This window comes from Musa acuminata, chromosome BXJ3-1, assembly GCF_036884655.1.
Source record: "Musa acuminata AAA Group cultivar baxijiao chromosome BXJ3-1, Cavendish_Baxijiao_AAA, whole genome shotgun sequence".
Lineage (NCBI taxonomy): Eukaryota > Viridiplantae > Streptophyta > Magnoliopsida > Zingiberales > Musaceae > Musa > Musa acuminata.
The window spans coordinates 15280219-15297564 of record NC_088349.1 but is presented as its reverse complement, the minus strand read 5'-3'; the positions used below and the strand labels follow the sequence as shown (position 1 = coordinate 15297564).

The 17346-nt window shown below is 37.4% G+C and overlaps 1 protein-coding gene across 2 annotated transcripts; it reads right to left on the bottom strand.

Annotated features, from left to right (window-relative positions):
* Window positions 1-362: 362 nt before the first annotated feature.
* LOC103999008 (auxilin-related protein 1) lies at window positions 363-16878 on the bottom strand. Of its 2 annotated transcripts, none has more exons than XM_009420638.3 (8): window positions 16073-16878; window positions 9212-10733; window positions 8998-9136; window positions 8794-8891; window positions 8579-8644; window positions 8316-8405; window positions 3964-4140; window positions 363-612 (listed from the first exon to the last, which is right to left on the bottom strand). In XM_009420638.3, the coding sequence occupies exons 1-8, from the start codon at window positions 16744-16746 to the stop codon at window positions 574-576; spliced, it is 2805 nt and encodes a 934-aa protein (XP_009418913.2). In that variant the 5' UTR covers window positions 16747-16878; the 3' UTR covers window positions 363-573. The 2 variants fall into 2 exon arrangements, with proteins under 2 accessions (XP_009418913.2, XP_064992817.1); XM_065136745.1 differs by lacking the exon at window positions 363-612 and adding an exon at window positions 669-892.
* Window positions 16879-17346: the final 468 nt, after the last annotated feature.

Here is a 17346-nt window from a genome sequence, read left to right as displayed (position 1 = left end):
GATTCAGTTTCAATTGATCCATGTAACAACCCATATGGATCGAACAAATACCTGACTGACCAATTTAGAAAACCATGATTTGATTTATAAATAAATTAACGATATACTTGTTCATACTTAATTATTATATATTTTTTTATCAAAAATTATTTGTGTTCAAAACAGGTAATTTAACTTTTACTGGACATAGTATGAGATTACCATTATAGTCTAATAATAAAACCACATGCAGCCTCATTATACCAAACCCACGTGGGAAACCCGAAGATCTAAACCCTGATGCCTATTGAAGGGGAAACAACATTATTAAGTACGACGTCAACGGTAAATGGAAATCTCAGTCAACTTGCTCAAGATAAAAGTAAAAGGAAAAAAAAAAGGGACATTCATTTCCATCAGTCAAATAGAAAACTGATTTATAATGCAGCAGGCGTCTATAGGGCAACACTGATCAACTCATACAGGAAGTACAAAGAATATAATAAATAAAGAGCACACTAAGGCTTTACTCAATATGATCACATACTTATCCTTGCAGTAGCTCATGCAGCTGGGAGTCATCTCGTGGACTTGTTAAAAGAGTTCTTCAGAGTTTAACTTGTTCCAAGCTTCCTGTTTCACGCAAAGAGGGCATATTTGTGAGACAAAGAAGAAAACCAGAATCATTTCTAAGAAAGATTGTTACAATAAGGACATCACCACAATATATGAAAACAAAGCTAATGAAACCAACATTGAAGAGAGAGAGAGAGAGGAAAAAGATCATCCGGAAGAATTACATGCCAAGTTTTAACAGCGTTTATAAAGCAGGTAATAGTTTGAAGTCCGCTGGCTAGTAATGAGATGTAAGTTCCAACTTTTGAAGGCCATCACCTGATCTCCAAACTGTTCACTAAACAGATTTTTTTAAAATATAAGTCAACAGAGTCAACTTTCCAGTAGTTACAGGGCAATAATTCATTTTGTTGTAAAGCCATTTGAACCCAAGAACTCCAGTTAAGTCCAAAAAATGGTCTTCTGGATCAAATAAATGGATCATGTCAAGATATTCCATTGTGTTTTAGAAAGCTGCGAAGCCAAACTGTACCAATCACATTTAAAATGGCAGGCTGTATCATTACAAGAATCACAGTCTTTGTGCCATGCCTTTATTTGATCAAAGCATTTCTCACATAAAATTAGAAGGTTTTATCTTTCTAGACTGCACTTGCAAAGTTATGAGCATATGGCCAGAACTAACTTCCTTCCTAACTTGCAAAGTTATACTGGCAAGATGGAAGTGGCAATCTGATGCCAGCTCTTCCTTCTTTAGTGGTTTCCTCTTGCATGTACTCTTACCCCTCTTTAAGGTCGCCAAATATTGCATATAATTTCATATGTTTCAAACATCCTAACCAGCAATCACTGCCTTGTCAAACATTTCAGGGTCAAGGGATGAGTTATGACATTAACCAGACAATCCACAACAAACATATAGGACAGAAATGAAAAGCTTCTAGAGGATGGAAGTAGCAACATAACTCAAATATGAACAGCAATTATAATACTGAAACAAATATCTTTTTATCAATATTTCATAATTTATTTTCGGTAAAGTGCCCACTACACCACCAGCAGCTATCATATGATTTTGGAGTGTTAGACAACTGGATATATATTGTGTTCTAGTCTTGACCTCCTGGCGACCACCGTAACCCATGCCCATGGTCACTTCCAAGTAAAGAATTTGCTGGAGAAGGTCAAACTAGAGAATATTTAAAATAAAAAGAAAGTTGTTTGCTTTAGCTTTTGATAAAATTAAGGATGTAACTTATCATAATACAACAAAACAGCCAATGTTTTTTCCTTGCTAACAACAAATAGGTTAGAATATAAAGTTCAGTTGGGTATTATTAATAAAAGTGATTAAAGCATTTGGAACCAGGGTCCTAATGATATGAACAATGCAGAATTATATCAAATTTCCCTATTTAAGCTCTGCGAGAATGTAGCCCATGTCATTAAATCTCAATTATGCTATTGCTGCTCTTATTTCCTTTTTCTTTTTCCTTAAGATCCTCACCCTTGCAGAAATTATAAAAGAACGATAAAAAAAATTGTGTGATTTGCTATGTGTCCTTGCCCAAGTGGAAAGACAATAACATGATACTTATGCTAGTCAGAGAAAATTTAGCTGTTATATTAATTCATTATTAGCAGTGACCAGAAAACAATTAGATAGGCACCCTAAAAGATCAACAGGAAATGATGTTTGAATAATCAGCTAAGCATCTCTTCAAGAATTTCAAATGCTTGGCAAAATACAATTATTTTTTTCCTAAAAAATGTTTATGTATAGGCAAAGAGAAAAATGGATTTCCATGTTCAAGATATATGCAGCAGAAGAAACATAGTTATGTCCAAAAGAATGCGAATCCTAAAAAACTTCATTAAGTACCTGATGAATCTGCTTTGACAAATAAATGGGGAAATTGTGTTGTAAATTCCAAAGATAAAAGATACATCAGTTATTCCTTTTGTTCATTTGAGCACAATAGCACACATTAGTGGGAAGATTCTGAAGAGCAGGATTTCGTAGAATACTGTTGTCATAAACTTCACAAACTGATAAACCTAGAAAACCAAACAAGTACAACTATAGATGCAGGCACATATAGCAACCTTATTTCATTCAAGGAAGATGTTAGTGATGTTATCCCAAATCAAATAACATCCAAGATAAGTTTTATGTCTTAAGTATATGTCAAAAATAATTTCAACGTGCTGCAAAATCAATGAATCTGCTTTCACTTCATAGATCTAAAGCTTCCTTCAAGTGAAAGCTTTCATATATGCATGTATATATATGTATATATATATATATGTATGTATATGTATATATATGTATGTATGTATATGTATATATATACACACATATACATATATATATATATATATATATATATATATATATATATATATATATATATATATATATAATAATTGCAGTCATTCTTCCTATTATCGGGAATAAAACTTTTTTTTACCATTGTTAACAGATAGAAAAATTCCCTTACAATTGAAAACAGATATCCAGAACAAGTTGAACCTCAGAAATAAATTTATCATGATCTGGTGGAAGACATTTTCTGACAAATATCATGTTACAAATTCTTCATTGAGTATTTCAGAATATTATGCCAACTTGAACTTATTTCTGTAATTGGCACTCCATGCCTTGATGATTCATACTGGGACAGACAGCCCGACAGAACAGTCATAGCCACAGATACAATTCTCAATCAAAAAGGTCAAATGCTATGGTCTAGCTATTGTTTCGTCAATTAAATGAAATAGAAAATCAACTTGTATTAGTCAATAAAATTTGTCATTTGGACGACTTAGATGTCTCATATTTCTCCAAAAAAATGATTCAATTGATGGGATTCGGTATGATAAGATCGATGGAATTGAATTTCAAATGATGGAAGAAGGGACTCACTGAATCAGAATCGCCAACTATATCAATTATATATTAGAGAAAAACTGTCTTTCTACTTTCCCTGGTTCCATTGCTAACACAGGCTCCATATGAGTCCACATACTTCTTTTAAAGATTCTGATTGATATAGAAAAATAATTGATAGACTGGTGTCTAGGATAAAATGCTCTAAATTTAACAGCCACTATGCAGGTTAAATGCTGACAAATGCACTTACAAAATAAATTACATGAGTGCCTATAAAACTGAATGTATGGCCACTATTGCCAAGGAATCAGGTTTCTGTGCCTCAGGAAGGCATAGACATCTGAATTCAGGTTTTTAGCTTGTTTATGAGGAAAAGCAACACTGGAACTTTTACACAACAAACAGGCTTAAAGAATGAGCAAGAAGGTATAATGACCAAAAGTTCAATTACCATGAGTTCAAAATTATGAGTTCTAAGAATCTAAAGGATGATCAAGTTACCCTTAAATACAAACCTTGAGGAGATCAAAAACCTTCTCAGCAATATACTTTTGTTGAAGAGTTGCACCTTTTTGCTGCACCTTATCAGGATGGACGCACAAAGTAGCTCTTCTATAAACCTTTTTGACCGCAGCAGCAGTAATCAAATCAGTCAAAGATACAGGTTGCCAGCCGCATTCAGGCCAAAGCACCTGCATGGGATTTGAAAACAATGAAAAAACTAAAAGTAACTGGATATGACATCTCTAAATTTATGGATAAGAAAACTCCAAAGTTCACCTTTTAAATAAAAGAGTATTCTGGAAGTTTCTTCTAAGAGGAAAAAGACCTTTTTTAAAAATTTATTTCATGTGTCACCTTTTGCATTAATAAAAACTAATCATTCCAAAGAGAAATATTGAGAGTGAAAACCCTCTCAGCTTTTATTCATCTCCCATTTGATCTCCTACACTCATCTACTAGAAATTTGCATGAATGTCCTTCTGATGTGTGATAAAAATATGTCAAGCAGACATTTGGAGCCCATATTGCCCAATATGAAGGCAATGCATGCTAACTTTCTTCTATGTTTGTTCTAATAGGTATTATCCTTTTTCCAGAACTCTCGCAAACATTACCAATGATGACAGAAAGAAAGGGCAGAATTAAGTGGCCTTTTATTACAACAAGGTTAAAACTTTAGAAGCATATAGTTCATTTTATTCAAAACGATAGTAAAAACTGGGAAGGCCACTATACTAGAAAGTAGAAAGTGAAGAGTTTCCTGTGTCACTTCAGGGGACAACTAGCAGAAATGCCATCTGTATTTTCAATGATTTAAAGCCTAACTCACATCTACAATCAACCTCTCGAAGAATGCATTGATATGACAATTTAAGACTTCTTACAAGCATACGTTCACTTTTGTTCAGAACTCTATTACTATAAGACACAGTGATGCATTTCCCATTGTCACTTCAAGGGACAACTGGCAGAAATTTGATTTGAATTTTCAACGATTTAAAAGCTTTCGTTTACAACTATTACAAACCTCTCAAAGAATACATTGATGTGACAACTTAAAGACTTTTCTCAAGCACAATGTTCATTTCGTGCAGAACTCTTTCACATAACCTATAGTAAAAAAGATGGGCAGAATAGTCAGAGACAGAGATGTGGTTCTAATGTCATATCAAATGATATTACTGGTAACAAGTCTGTCGGTTAACTTAAAGCAATCTTCTAACCCAATCACAATAGGTCTAAGTCAACTTCTGTCATAGAAACCAAAACTACAAGACCATTATTTACTTGGAAGTCAAATTTGAGAATTCCAGCCACCCTATTCCTAGGCCACAAGGAACAGCAAATTTTGGTGAGTTTTTTGAACAATTAGAAATTCACATGCCACCATGATTTTTTTTTTTGGCACATGCCACCTTGTATTAAGTGCCATATATTGGCATCAGTGAGGAAAGAACCTATACCAATTCAGTCTGAATAAATGAATCAATTATTTTTTATCTTCCATACCAGAAAGAAATAAGCTTCAAGATTAAAAATGGACTAATTGTGCTGATACAAGATCTGACTTTTTAACCAAAATTAATTATAGGGTTAAAGAGGTCTCACGTCAAGTCACAGATTCAGAGTTAATAGAAGAAGCCGCATCCCTCTTCTTTCTGCTGTAGCTCACCATTGAATGGTAGGTAAACTCCTCAAAGAATGAACTAGAGAAGGCACCATGTAAAGTTTATTGGCCATACAACTTAGACCGGTTTTCAAGTTTAGCTTCACCTTTATATCAGTTTATAAGGAGATATTAGACGAACCGAACAGGTATCACCAAAGAAGTATTAACTGATGGACTATACTGCAATGGCTTGACACAAAGTGATGCGGTTAAGACCACCTACCAAATTGTGTTGCACTCTAACTGACCCAGATCCTAATTATCGATCACATAATCCATCATCACAAAAAAATAGCATCTTAATATGGATAAACAAGTAGAGGGAACCTCCTTCACAAGTAGATGGAATCAAAACTCTCTTACCTTCTTGGGATTCATGCTCTAAATCTCCACTTTAAATTATTCTTCACTTAAATTGAATTCTATCTTACGCATCAGAAGAGAACCCTGATGGAAGCATTCCCAAAGTCTCTTCTGTTTCACAAGATTTACCTTAAGAGTACTTTTATACCGGTAGAGTACCTCAGCTCAGCAACTCCAGAATTTTAAGCTCACACCATGATGGTCCACTTTCGCTCAACTTGGTATTTCACTTTGTCCAACCTCAGCTATTCTGTAATTTGGTTCATATTGTCTACCTCAGCACAAAGGCCCAGTTCAGCTATTGCAATCCTAGTCAACAAGATGATCAACCCTAACTTCATCAGTTAATAGGGGGAATAATAGTATTAATTGGGTAATGTATATGTCATAATATTATAGAAAAATCAAAGAGGAACTTCCTATTTAGTGCATAAACTTAGAGAAACAGAAAGCCTCATTATGGCCCAAAATCAACCTTCCTGCAATTAACCTTGTCCTTATAGTAGGCAACTGAATAATGGACCCTTGTACTTACTACATGCAAGCCAAAATCAAGTCAAGGAAAAACCTATATCTTGCTAGCTTAGTTATTTATGGAACACTTGCATATGTATCCACACAGAGTTTGACATTTTCAGATTTACTCCCACAAAGTTGAAAAAGTATTATTATATGTGCCCTCATAGACTGAACATACTTTCGTACATATCTGTGCCATTAACCTCCATCAACTACCTCTATGGTAACTCCAATTAGATAGGGAAAGAACATTAATTAGCATATGTGAAATCTAAAAAGAACCAAAACAGTCATCCCAATTCTTTTTCGGCACATTCTCATCTTCTCCTACCAGTCCCATTCTTCAAATCCTTATTCCTGTCGTCATGCATCTCTCTATCATTGATGTTAACAAGTTCATACAGGTAAAAAAAATATATGCAACAAATTTGGGTGTCTGCAAGGGCTTTTTTTTTTCTAAAGTTCTTTATACCCCAGAAAACTTCATATATTACTTCTTAATAAAAATGTTCCAGAGAAGAAATAAATATGTACCAAATACAATGGCACACAATCACAAGTTTGTTTGGAACCCTGCATGGCTTCACAAGTTTTATGATACTACCAACTAATGCAGCTAACCTATATAACCATCATCATAATCAATGCTTTAATCTGTGGAGCAGATTTACAGATGCATAAAGCATTCAGAGGCTACAAAACAACAAATACTAGAAGAATTATAAAATACATTTCAGAGCCTCTGGTACTCACAATTCTCTCATGTCATTAAAAATTATTATGTGAGAAAAGTATAAGGCTTCGTAAATCTTCCTTTCATTCACTTCTCAAGTATGGACCATTTAGATCATTATGTCATGCATGCTGCCAACCTCACCAAATGATTGTGCAGGTTTACTAGGTGACAAAAAAAAAACATTCACTCAAGCACCACTCAACCATGTCTAAATCTGGAAAAGCCTTCCTCCTTGCTTTATATTCTTGAACAAGATGGAGTTACTTTAGTAGTACAAAGTCTAGGACTAAGTGTTTGTCTCTTAAAGAGCTCAGAAGACTAAATATACAGGGTGGTATCTGTTAGATAAGAACTGAAAAAGTGAATGAATATGAAGAGAAGGACTAAATTCAAACGAAAAAGTGAGGAATGACAAAAGAAAAATAAGAAATCTTTTTACCAGTAAGTCCATAGAAAATATTAGAAAATAGAAACACCTTATTGAGAAAGAGGGAAATTTTTTAATGGCATTCACCACTTCAACTGTCCTAGCCTTGTGTGCTAATAATTGCAGTTGTGATTACTGATTAGTAAGTTAATCCTAGAAGAGGTCACAATTGGTAAATATGCCTAGAACTATCTTTGACTGCATGACATGAAAAGTTCCAGTACCAAAGACCTGAGGTATATGGCCAACTAATTATAAAGAAACATACAAACAAGTACCATCCATTCTAGCAAATTATGCTTCTTCAAGTGACACCTGACACTAGCTCATTTGCCTAACTACCAAGAAAATGAAACATACAAACAAACACCATATTAACAAGGTATACCTAAAAATCAGCATCCAAGAACCATAGCAAGAGTGCTCTAACTCTAGTGATCATACTCGCAGTAATTTCACAAGAAACAATAACTCTGAACAAAAGTGAAGCAACATTTGATTGAAAATGGATCTTGTCAAGGGCTTAGTAAAAGGTAACAAACAGTTATATATATTCCAACCTGCGAGTCATATCCACATGAAATTCAACATACAGAATGTTGACATAGCAAAATGGATAAGTATTCAACCATATTAATGAAAACCTCACATATTGTAGTGTTGATAGCAAGGCACGCAAATTGCCTTCTTTTCCAGCAGCCCATCGTTTTATCTCTATATCTAATGCTTCAGCAATCCTCTGAAATGAGCATATTGAATTAGTATAAAACTAGATAATGACTGTAACAAGGACATGAAAATGTTAAAAGGATATCTAATGCACCTGTTTTAATGTTATAGTCCTAGTGAACACATACAAGGCAAAAAGGCTTTCAGAGATTCACTATAGCATTCAGGTAACTTAAAGCTTACATGTCTTTCAGCCTGCTCTCTCTGAATTTGCATATCACGCTCATTTTTCTCAGCCAGAGCTTTTGCCTGTACATAAAGTCCAATAAGGCCAAAGAATAAGTCCATATTAATTGCACAATACAGAATCAGAATTTAACTTTAACTTCTAGTCAAAATGCAAGTACAATTGCCTGTTATCAGTATCTTATGTAATGTCACAAAAATAAGAACATTACCGCAAGTTCCTGTGTCCTCTGATGACGCTCAAGTCTGGCTGCTCTTCTTTTTTCACTCTCTCCTTCAACTTCTTGAAATTTGCCAGATGATGGAGGGCCTTTTATAGATAAAAAATATTTCAAGAAATTAAAATATCAGAATAAAAGACTTGCTGCACAAGTACAAGAAAGAAAAATATAAGTTGCATGAAAAAAGAATACTACCTCCAAAAATGGAAGTCAGGTCACCAACAATATTAGTTGTGGAAGATGCCTTTCTAATGGTAGATGAGGAACCTGAGGATGTTCTCCTTGTTCCATCAGAACTCCCTTTGTTCTGATCTTTAACATCAAACATAGTTTCCTGGAAATCCAAACAGCATGTTATAATCTACAAAAATCACAAGTCTCTTTACCTATAGTTGACTTTGGTTCTTACTGATGAGGTATGTGTACTACTTGCTCGAGCACCACCCATGCTGAAGAACGACTCTAGATCATTTTCTACTTTCTGATGTTCTCTGACAGCGGCAGCAGCAGAAGTAGCAGCCCTTTCTCGAGCTGCTGCAGCAGCCCTTTCCCGAGCTTCTGCGGCAGCTCTTTCTACTGCAGCTCTTTGGGCTCTTAGCCGTGCTTCTGCTGCGGCTCTCTCTACGGCAGTTCGTGCTTCAGCTGCAGCCTTCTCCCTTGCTTCTGCAGCAGTCTTTTCCCTGGCCTCTGCAGCTGCCTTTTCCCTCACTTCTGCAGCAGCCCTTTCCCTTTCCTTTGCTTCTGCAACAGCCTTTTCCCTCGCTTCTACAGCTGCCTTTTCAGCTCTTTCTATAGCCACTGCTGCAGCCCTTTCACGTGCCTCAGCAGCTGCTCTCTGCACTGCTGCTCTCTCAGCTCGTTGACGTGTTTCAGCAGCTGCCCTCTCAGCTTTTAGTCGAGCTTCAGCACCTGCTCTATCCCTTGCCTCTCTTATAGCCCTTGCTGCAGCTTGTCTAGCCTTTTCTCTTTCCCTATCAACTTCTTGCTCTCTCTCCTTTTCTAGTCTCTTTTCCTCTTCTTTTCCCTCCCTTTCCTTCAGTGTTCGCTCGTGGTCTGATCCTTCTTGTCTCTGTGTGTCTTCTAGATCCTCACCATCTAGATTTTTTTTTTCATCTATATATTCTTCGTTCCTTGAAACTTTGGCACCACGATCTATTCCCCTAGCCTCAGCATGTTTGAACCTTGCCTCAGCTCTATGCATGGCCTCCTTCATAGCAGCTTCTGCAGCTAATTTTTTCTGTAATTCTACTCCGTTGAAGAAAAAGTCTTCATGATGTTGAGTTACTTGAGTATATGTTTTAGGTTTACCCATAGCAAAATCTTCAAGTTCATCAACTGAAGCTGGCTTAGCTGATTTTTCATTGTAAGGATGGCTCTGCGTAGAATCATGGAAAGACTCATTTTCCTTCCTTTTTGTATAAGCACCAAGAGGAGCTTTCTTGATGACAAGTGGAGGTGGCGGTCTTGAAGGTGGCGGAGCACTGGTAGGTTGAGTCTGAAGGGGAATTTCTGAAACAGTAAGCCAGATGTCATCTCTGGTTTCAATAGGCTGATTAAACTCTGGGGATTGATCCACCGTGGTGTTTTTTCCATAGGTGTCCATATTTTGAATACCATTTCTACCAACAGTATTTTGCAAGTCAGAAGATTTTGTAGACTGCACCTGCTGCGATAGTGGCACTGATTTTGAGATTCCATCAAAAGCATTAACATCATCAAATATTGTCTCACTAACAGGAGAAGTGTCAACTCGCATGCTTCCAAAGTTCATAGGCTCACTAATATTTTTTAAAGGGTTAGAGAACAACCCAGATGATGAATATTTTGAGTTAGATACTGATTCTAAAATAACAAAGGAATCTTCAGACTTGCTGGTAGCTGGTTTATCTAATGAGATATCTGACATCTGTTGGCTAACCTCTTGGTCTTCCCTGAAAAAGATCTTCACATTCTGAAGATATGATGATAACACAAATGATAATAATACATGAAAATAAAAAATCAAAAGACATAAGTAACATGAAAACACAGAATTAAGTATCCAACTGAACTGAATGACAAATTAGAATTTGAGAATAAAAACTGATGGAGGATAACCTATTAAAAAAAACCCTATGATGTGATTAGCATCTTCAGAGAGGCTAGAGTTCTGGAATAGCAAATTGTCTTGCTGTTCAAAGTTAAAGGAGACAACTGACAAGGTCACAAATACATTCAAATCATAACAATATGACTAATGAAAACAAAAGTGATACTACGAATATGCTTCTTTTTCTTTTTTATCATTAACAAATTGAAGTTCTTTGGAACAAAGACTGCTTTATCCAAGTAACTTATGTCATTCATCCATTATATAGATAAGAAACAGTTTACATATGTAAACTTGGGCTTTTTTTAATTGCTTCCAGGTTAAAAGAACTGGGAGAAGGTTATCTCTTTGCTGCCAGATATGCAGATTGTCTGCCATTACATAACTTCAAAGTTTTTATTCTTCTTGCAAGGCAATAAAGGTATTGAGCGAGGCTATTTAATTAGATAACTATTTCAAGAGGCAATAAACAAGAATATTGTTGTTATATACCCTTTTCACATTTTCAAATATGGCTGACACTGTAGGAACGGTATATAGCACACCATACCAATGCTTTACCACTAACGCGAAATCTTACTTGAACTAGCATGATAACCTTCATATGTGACAGATTCATTTTATAATGAATGAATAGGATGCAAAATACATAATAATAGAAGTATCTTAGGAATCAAGCATCGGAAGAGTCATGCCAAAATTTATAATGGGTAGGGTATCAATTTTTTCTTTCATTTATTGGTCCCTCCTTAGACTTTATTTATTAGCAGCAACTCAAGAAGCTTATTCTATTGGTTGAAGCCACTAAATCAAGGCTAATATTGTTCCAATATCAAAGCCTTAATTGATCTACTTAGATTAAATCTTATCAGGAACTTAATTGAATAACATAATCCTAATTTCTATTAATGTATAGATTTAACCAGAATCAATAAAACTGGTTGTTTTTATAAAAACTTCTAAACCATAACTCAGAAATCTTAACAAAATTGTTTAGGCTAACAAAATAGCTGGATTGCCTAAATATTCTAGTTGTTTTAAGTTTTAACATGTATAGAGGGTTCAGCCTTCATGTCCATTTTATTGCGATCAAGCAATGAATCTATCAGCAACTTTAGTCCAGTGGGTTGAGCTTATTCAAGTTTGGACCAAAAAGCACATTATGTCAAATGAAGAATCTGGTCTGCATTCCAAAACCATAATAAATATATATCATTTAAAAACTAAGCCTTCTTCTATTTAAGTAGAAGCCTAATCTCCATTTTTTATAATATAGAACTCAAAGGATAAACTATTGTTTTCGATATCATGCACCTCAAAGTTGGAATCTTGACTATTTAATCTAATTATTCATAAGCTTATTGTGTATATTTAGGTAGAGATCTGGTGATATCTAGAGTTTCTTGTTCTTTGTAATGATTCTTTATATTGACAAGCATATGTAAGAATAAAGATTCAATTAGAAATTTTGAACGAAATATAAAGACTTAGGACTACTAAAGTACAAAGTATGTCATGTCAGGAAAAGACAAAGTTGTTTAAATGGGATATTAGTAACACTAAGGTAAGAGATGCAGGTCTAGTTGAAACTTGAAAATATGGCCAACATAAAACAAAAGGCAAAAACTTGATTCAACTTCAAGCGATTATTAAAAAGAGGTAAACTTCTAAAAGTTGTCCATGGATTCAAGGAGTATTGTGTAATGTGATCACTGGATAGCTCTTATTCTAAAATAATTCTCCAATATACTTAATTACTTATTTGATCAGCCATTGTTCCACCTGCCAGAACATTGAACTATTTGGGAGTGATGCTCTTAAGTATTAGATTGATTAAAATTTAAGAGGAGATTATAGAATTCATTGACCGTCTTTAGAAAGGTTCAAATGAGAAATGCCTGGGAGTGTTAAAATCAAGGTAGCAGCAGTCAACAATAAGATCCAACGAAACCACTGTGGCACAGGTGGAAATTAAAATAATCCAAATTCAAAGTTCTATAAGAGGAAAAGAAAGATCAAAGAAAAATCTATTAGAATTTGCAAGAAAAGAGATGGAGATAACTAGATCCTCTAACTGGAAACGAACTTGACCCTTATATGGTGTTTTTATGGCTCTTGATGGAACTAAATGGCAAAATTGTAAATTACAAAAAATGCTAGACAAACACATAAGAAGAATAAGATGTCAACAGAGAACCAATTCAACATGGATACAACTGGCCTGTATTAAACATAAATAATATCAAATTAAAGAAAGCATGTCAATGGAAAGTCATCTCATTGATTCAGATGTACATACATTGGCGATACTGATTGCTGATATTGCAGTCTTAAGATGTATGCATTGGTTATGGACTCAACATTGCACATAAACTGTGTTAGTATATTTTTGTAATTCTTTAAGTTATACCAGCCAAGAGGCCTACCAGCATTTCTAACATTTCTATGTTATTCCACAGAACCAAAATATTGAAAAAGGTGTCAGGGCAGGCAAAGCACACAGTTCAAATAGTTCACAGCATTAAACACCAGAGGCAGATGCAAAGTGAACCAAGGAACATGGTATACTGGAACCTATTTAATACTGTACTTGGCATGCATGGAACAGTAAATAATAAAGCGTACAAGTCTACAAGACATGCAAAACACTTAATTGTGAGATTGGCCATGTCCAGTGATTTAAAAAGCGCTAGGCGCCAAAAGGCGCCAAGGTCCACAAACGCCCGAGGCGCTAGGCGCTCGCCGGAGCGAAGCGAGGCGCTAAATTATAAAAATATATAATATAATTATAAAAAATATATAATATAATTATTTAAATTATCTAAATTATAAAAATATATAATATAATTATAACAATAATTTCAAATAAATAAAAATTAACAACATTAAAATCAAAATAATATATTATTAATCTATTAACAGAAAATTAATCATTTCAAAATTCAAATAAACTTAATATTAAGAGTATACTGAGCCTGATGGAGAAACGAGGAAGCAGCGACGAGCGGGGACGGCAGCAGCGGCGGCGAGCGGCGGCAGCGGCAGCGGGAAAGGGAAAGGGAGCGGAAGGCGCGAGCAGCGGGAGGCCTCGAGGGAGGCGCGAGCAGCGGGAAGGCTCGCGGGAGGGCTCGCAGGAGGCGAAAGGGCTCGCGGGAGGGCTCGCGGGAGGCGTGAGCAGCGGGAGGGCTCGAGGGAGGCGCGAGCAGCGGGAAGGCTCGCGGGAGGGCTCGCAGGAGACGCGAGCAGCGAGAGGGCTCGCGGGAGGGCTCGCAGGAGGCGCGAGCAGCGAGAGGGCTCGCGGGAGGCGTGAGCAGCGACAACGGCGAGCAGCGGCAGCGGGAGCAGCGGGAGCGAGCGACGAGATCGCGATCGGGATCGGGATCGAGAGCGACAGCGGCAGCAGGTTAGTCTTGGGTTAGGGTTAGGGTTAGGGTTGGGATTATATCGGTTTAGTTGGTTCGATTGAACCAACTAACAACCGAACCAGGACCGAACCAGACCTAAAATTCTGGTTCGGTCGCCTTGGTTTACCCAGGCACTCGCCCGAAGCGCCCAGCGCCTAGGCTCGGGCAAGCGCCCAGGCGGCGCCTGTTTGAAGCGCGCCGCTTGGGACATTAGCGAGGCGCTCGGGCCTCGCCTCGCCTCGCCCGAGCGCCTAGGCGAGCGCCCGAGTGCCTTTTGCAATCACTGGCCATGTCCAATCTAAAACCCAAACTTTCCAAGGGTCCTCTATCCCGCCCCTCCGAATTATCGCATTCAAGAGGTGTGACTCTGTCTTAAATCAATAATATTAAAATTTCATCACAGTTCAATCCAGGATCCAAACTAATATTTGAGGACACTGAGAAACATTCGAGTCAAAATTCACATTCACAAAACCTGTGCAGTTTATAATCATATACCACATCACTCAAACTTTTATGAAAACCCAAGCTAATTAACAAAACATTAACCTCACTTATAAATTCAAATACTTGAATAAGCCAAAATCTAATGTGACAAAATGGGTAACAATTACCAAACAATTGTAGTCTAGTCCGGTTGATGCCTGACTGACTCTGAAAAGGTAGCAACTAAAACAAGCCATAATCTAATGTGACTAAATGGGTAATGAGTACTAGACAAGTATAGTGTCGTTCTGTTGATGCCCAACTGACTCCGAACGGATGACTATTACCAACAGGAGGTTCGGGGATGTTCAGAACAGGCTGATCTCTCCCACTTTCACAAACCTTGTGAAATTTAATTGTTAGGGCCAATACGTGCCAGTTCTAAAGTTTTCAGACCTGCACGACCTCCCATAAATTTGAAGTCTATTCAGAACTTCCCAATGACTTGAAGAGGTTGATGGCCTCAATTCATGCTGAACTTATCATCATTCATTGAAACATTTTCCACTCTATTTTCACTGAGGCCTGCAGCAGTGAGCAACTAATTAATTTTTTCACTGCTACTACATCATATACAGTATGCAGGGTTACTCAACCATTGTGAGGATAACATAATCCTAGCTCTTGTTGCTGAGTGCCATATAGTGGATTTTTATGAGGATGTGGCCAATATTCGCTGGTGTACTGGTATCTGTTGTTAAAATTACCTCCTTGAGATCTGTCTCCTATAGCTCTGGACTAATGATTGCACAAGTAAAAAAGAGCAGACTGTAGTATTATATTCTTCACCCTATTTCTAATAAACAATTGTAAGAAATTCATGCCCATTTTAAGCAGCATGTGTCATCTAATGTTTATAAAAGCTATTGTTCTTACCACTTACGAAGCATTCAACGTTAGTAGATCAAAATGAACCTTCTTTATCTCTGTACACCAAGAAAGTTCATTGTCCACATGTTAAATAATTGTAAGATATGACAATAAACATAGTTTATACTTTATAGTGAAATAAAAGGCAGAAAATTTAAACTCGCAAAGCATATAATTCCACAATCATGGAAATCAGCTTAAAAAGTCATTAAAACAAACTGGTAGTATCTCTCTTTAATACGTGGAAATATTGCATGAAAACAGAAGCCCTTAGTTTTATAGCAAATTAACCTAAGTAAAACTTTCTATGCATTGATGACCCAAATTCATCTGTCAGGGTAAAAAATACCATATACTGAAACAATTGTGAGATCTAACAAAAGAGAATTAATCAAGTCTGCCTACGAATCACAGATCATACCTTTTCTTCGGTGGGCTGCTCCTACCGAATCCAGGAATTAGCTCATCGAACCCTGACATATCCTGCTCCTCCTTCTCCCCAGATCTCTTATCACTACCGGCCCTTGACTCCGGCATTTGCTTCCCCAGGTTCTCAAGGAGATCCTCATACGGTGGTGCAGAAACATGATTAGATCCTGATGAAAGGGAAGCAAAAGCATCGTCATACTTAACCGATGACGAGCTCTTCGTGCCAGGAACCCCGTCGAATATATCGTCGTCATATACCGGCTTATCGTACACGGGCAAAGATGACGAGGACTTCGTCCCGGAATCCGCAAAGCCGTTGAATATGGAGTCAAAGTTCGACGGCGATGAAGACGAGGCATACTGTCCACGAGAGGACCAACTCGAGTTCGCAGGAACGCCTACGAAGACATAATCATAATCCTTCGAGATGCCAGCTCCGCGATCCCGGAGGAAGGGATCGCCGATCGAGGCGGAGTTCCAGCCGGATGATGGATTCTCCCACGAGGAGGTCGAGTCGGAGGATCCGTCCCGGACGGACCAAAGGTTTGGGCCTTCTCCGCGCCCTCCTCCTACGGTGGCGGCGGTGCTGGGGGAGGCTATGGGGGTAGACTTGCCCTGCGGCCGGAGCCCGAAATCACGATCGAGGATGCCGGAAAACTCGTCCATTGAGGAGGAGGCGGTCGGTGATCGTCGATCGATCTCCGGGGTGACAGAACTGATGGGAAGGGGCGGATATTGACCGGAGCGAGAGAGAGAGGAAAAGGTGGGTCGGGTTTCGGGAACACGAAAAATACGAACGATTCGGGCTCGAGGAGATTAAACTCGAGGAGTGAGCGACCCGATGGTCCCTACGCGGGTCCCACATTAACCATCAAATTTGATTTCGCAACGATTTGTGCTCGCTATGGGGCCCCGAGCAGCCGCTTCACCGGAATTGGATATCGGAACAGTAAATGACCAACCGACGAAGGGAGCTAAGGGGCTTAGAAGAATAAGTCGAGGCAGGATTCGGCCTACGGGTTGTGTTTAGACTCGGCCGAATGAGTTGTCTACGGGTATACTGATTCACGAAACAAGCAGTAGTTGGTTGACTTGACTCTGCTTGGCCGATGTGTGACATTTGATTAACGCCCACCACCAACTCTTGGTTTGATTTCTCTTTCTTGAGTCTCTGTTTTTGGGAACAGTACTCGTTAGATTTTTTTATATGGTTATATCTAATTAGATAAAATGTATTATAGATTTATTTAAATTTTGATGATAATC

Bases quoted from the DNA above. Each gene is read 5' to 3' on its own strand.
- LOC103999008 (XM_009420638.3), bottom strand. From the start codon at position 16,746: ATGGACGAGTTTTCCGGCATCCTCGATCGTGATTTCGGGCTCCGGCCG. The intron at 8,645-8,793 runs GTAATGTTCTTA...CTTTATGTACAG, and splicing joins AGAGGACACAGGAACTTGCG to GCAAAAGCTCTGGCTGAGAA. The intron at 4,141-8,315 runs GTGAGGTTTTCA...AATCCCATGCAG, and splicing joins TGCTATCAACACTACAATAT to GTGCTTTGGCCTGAATGCGG.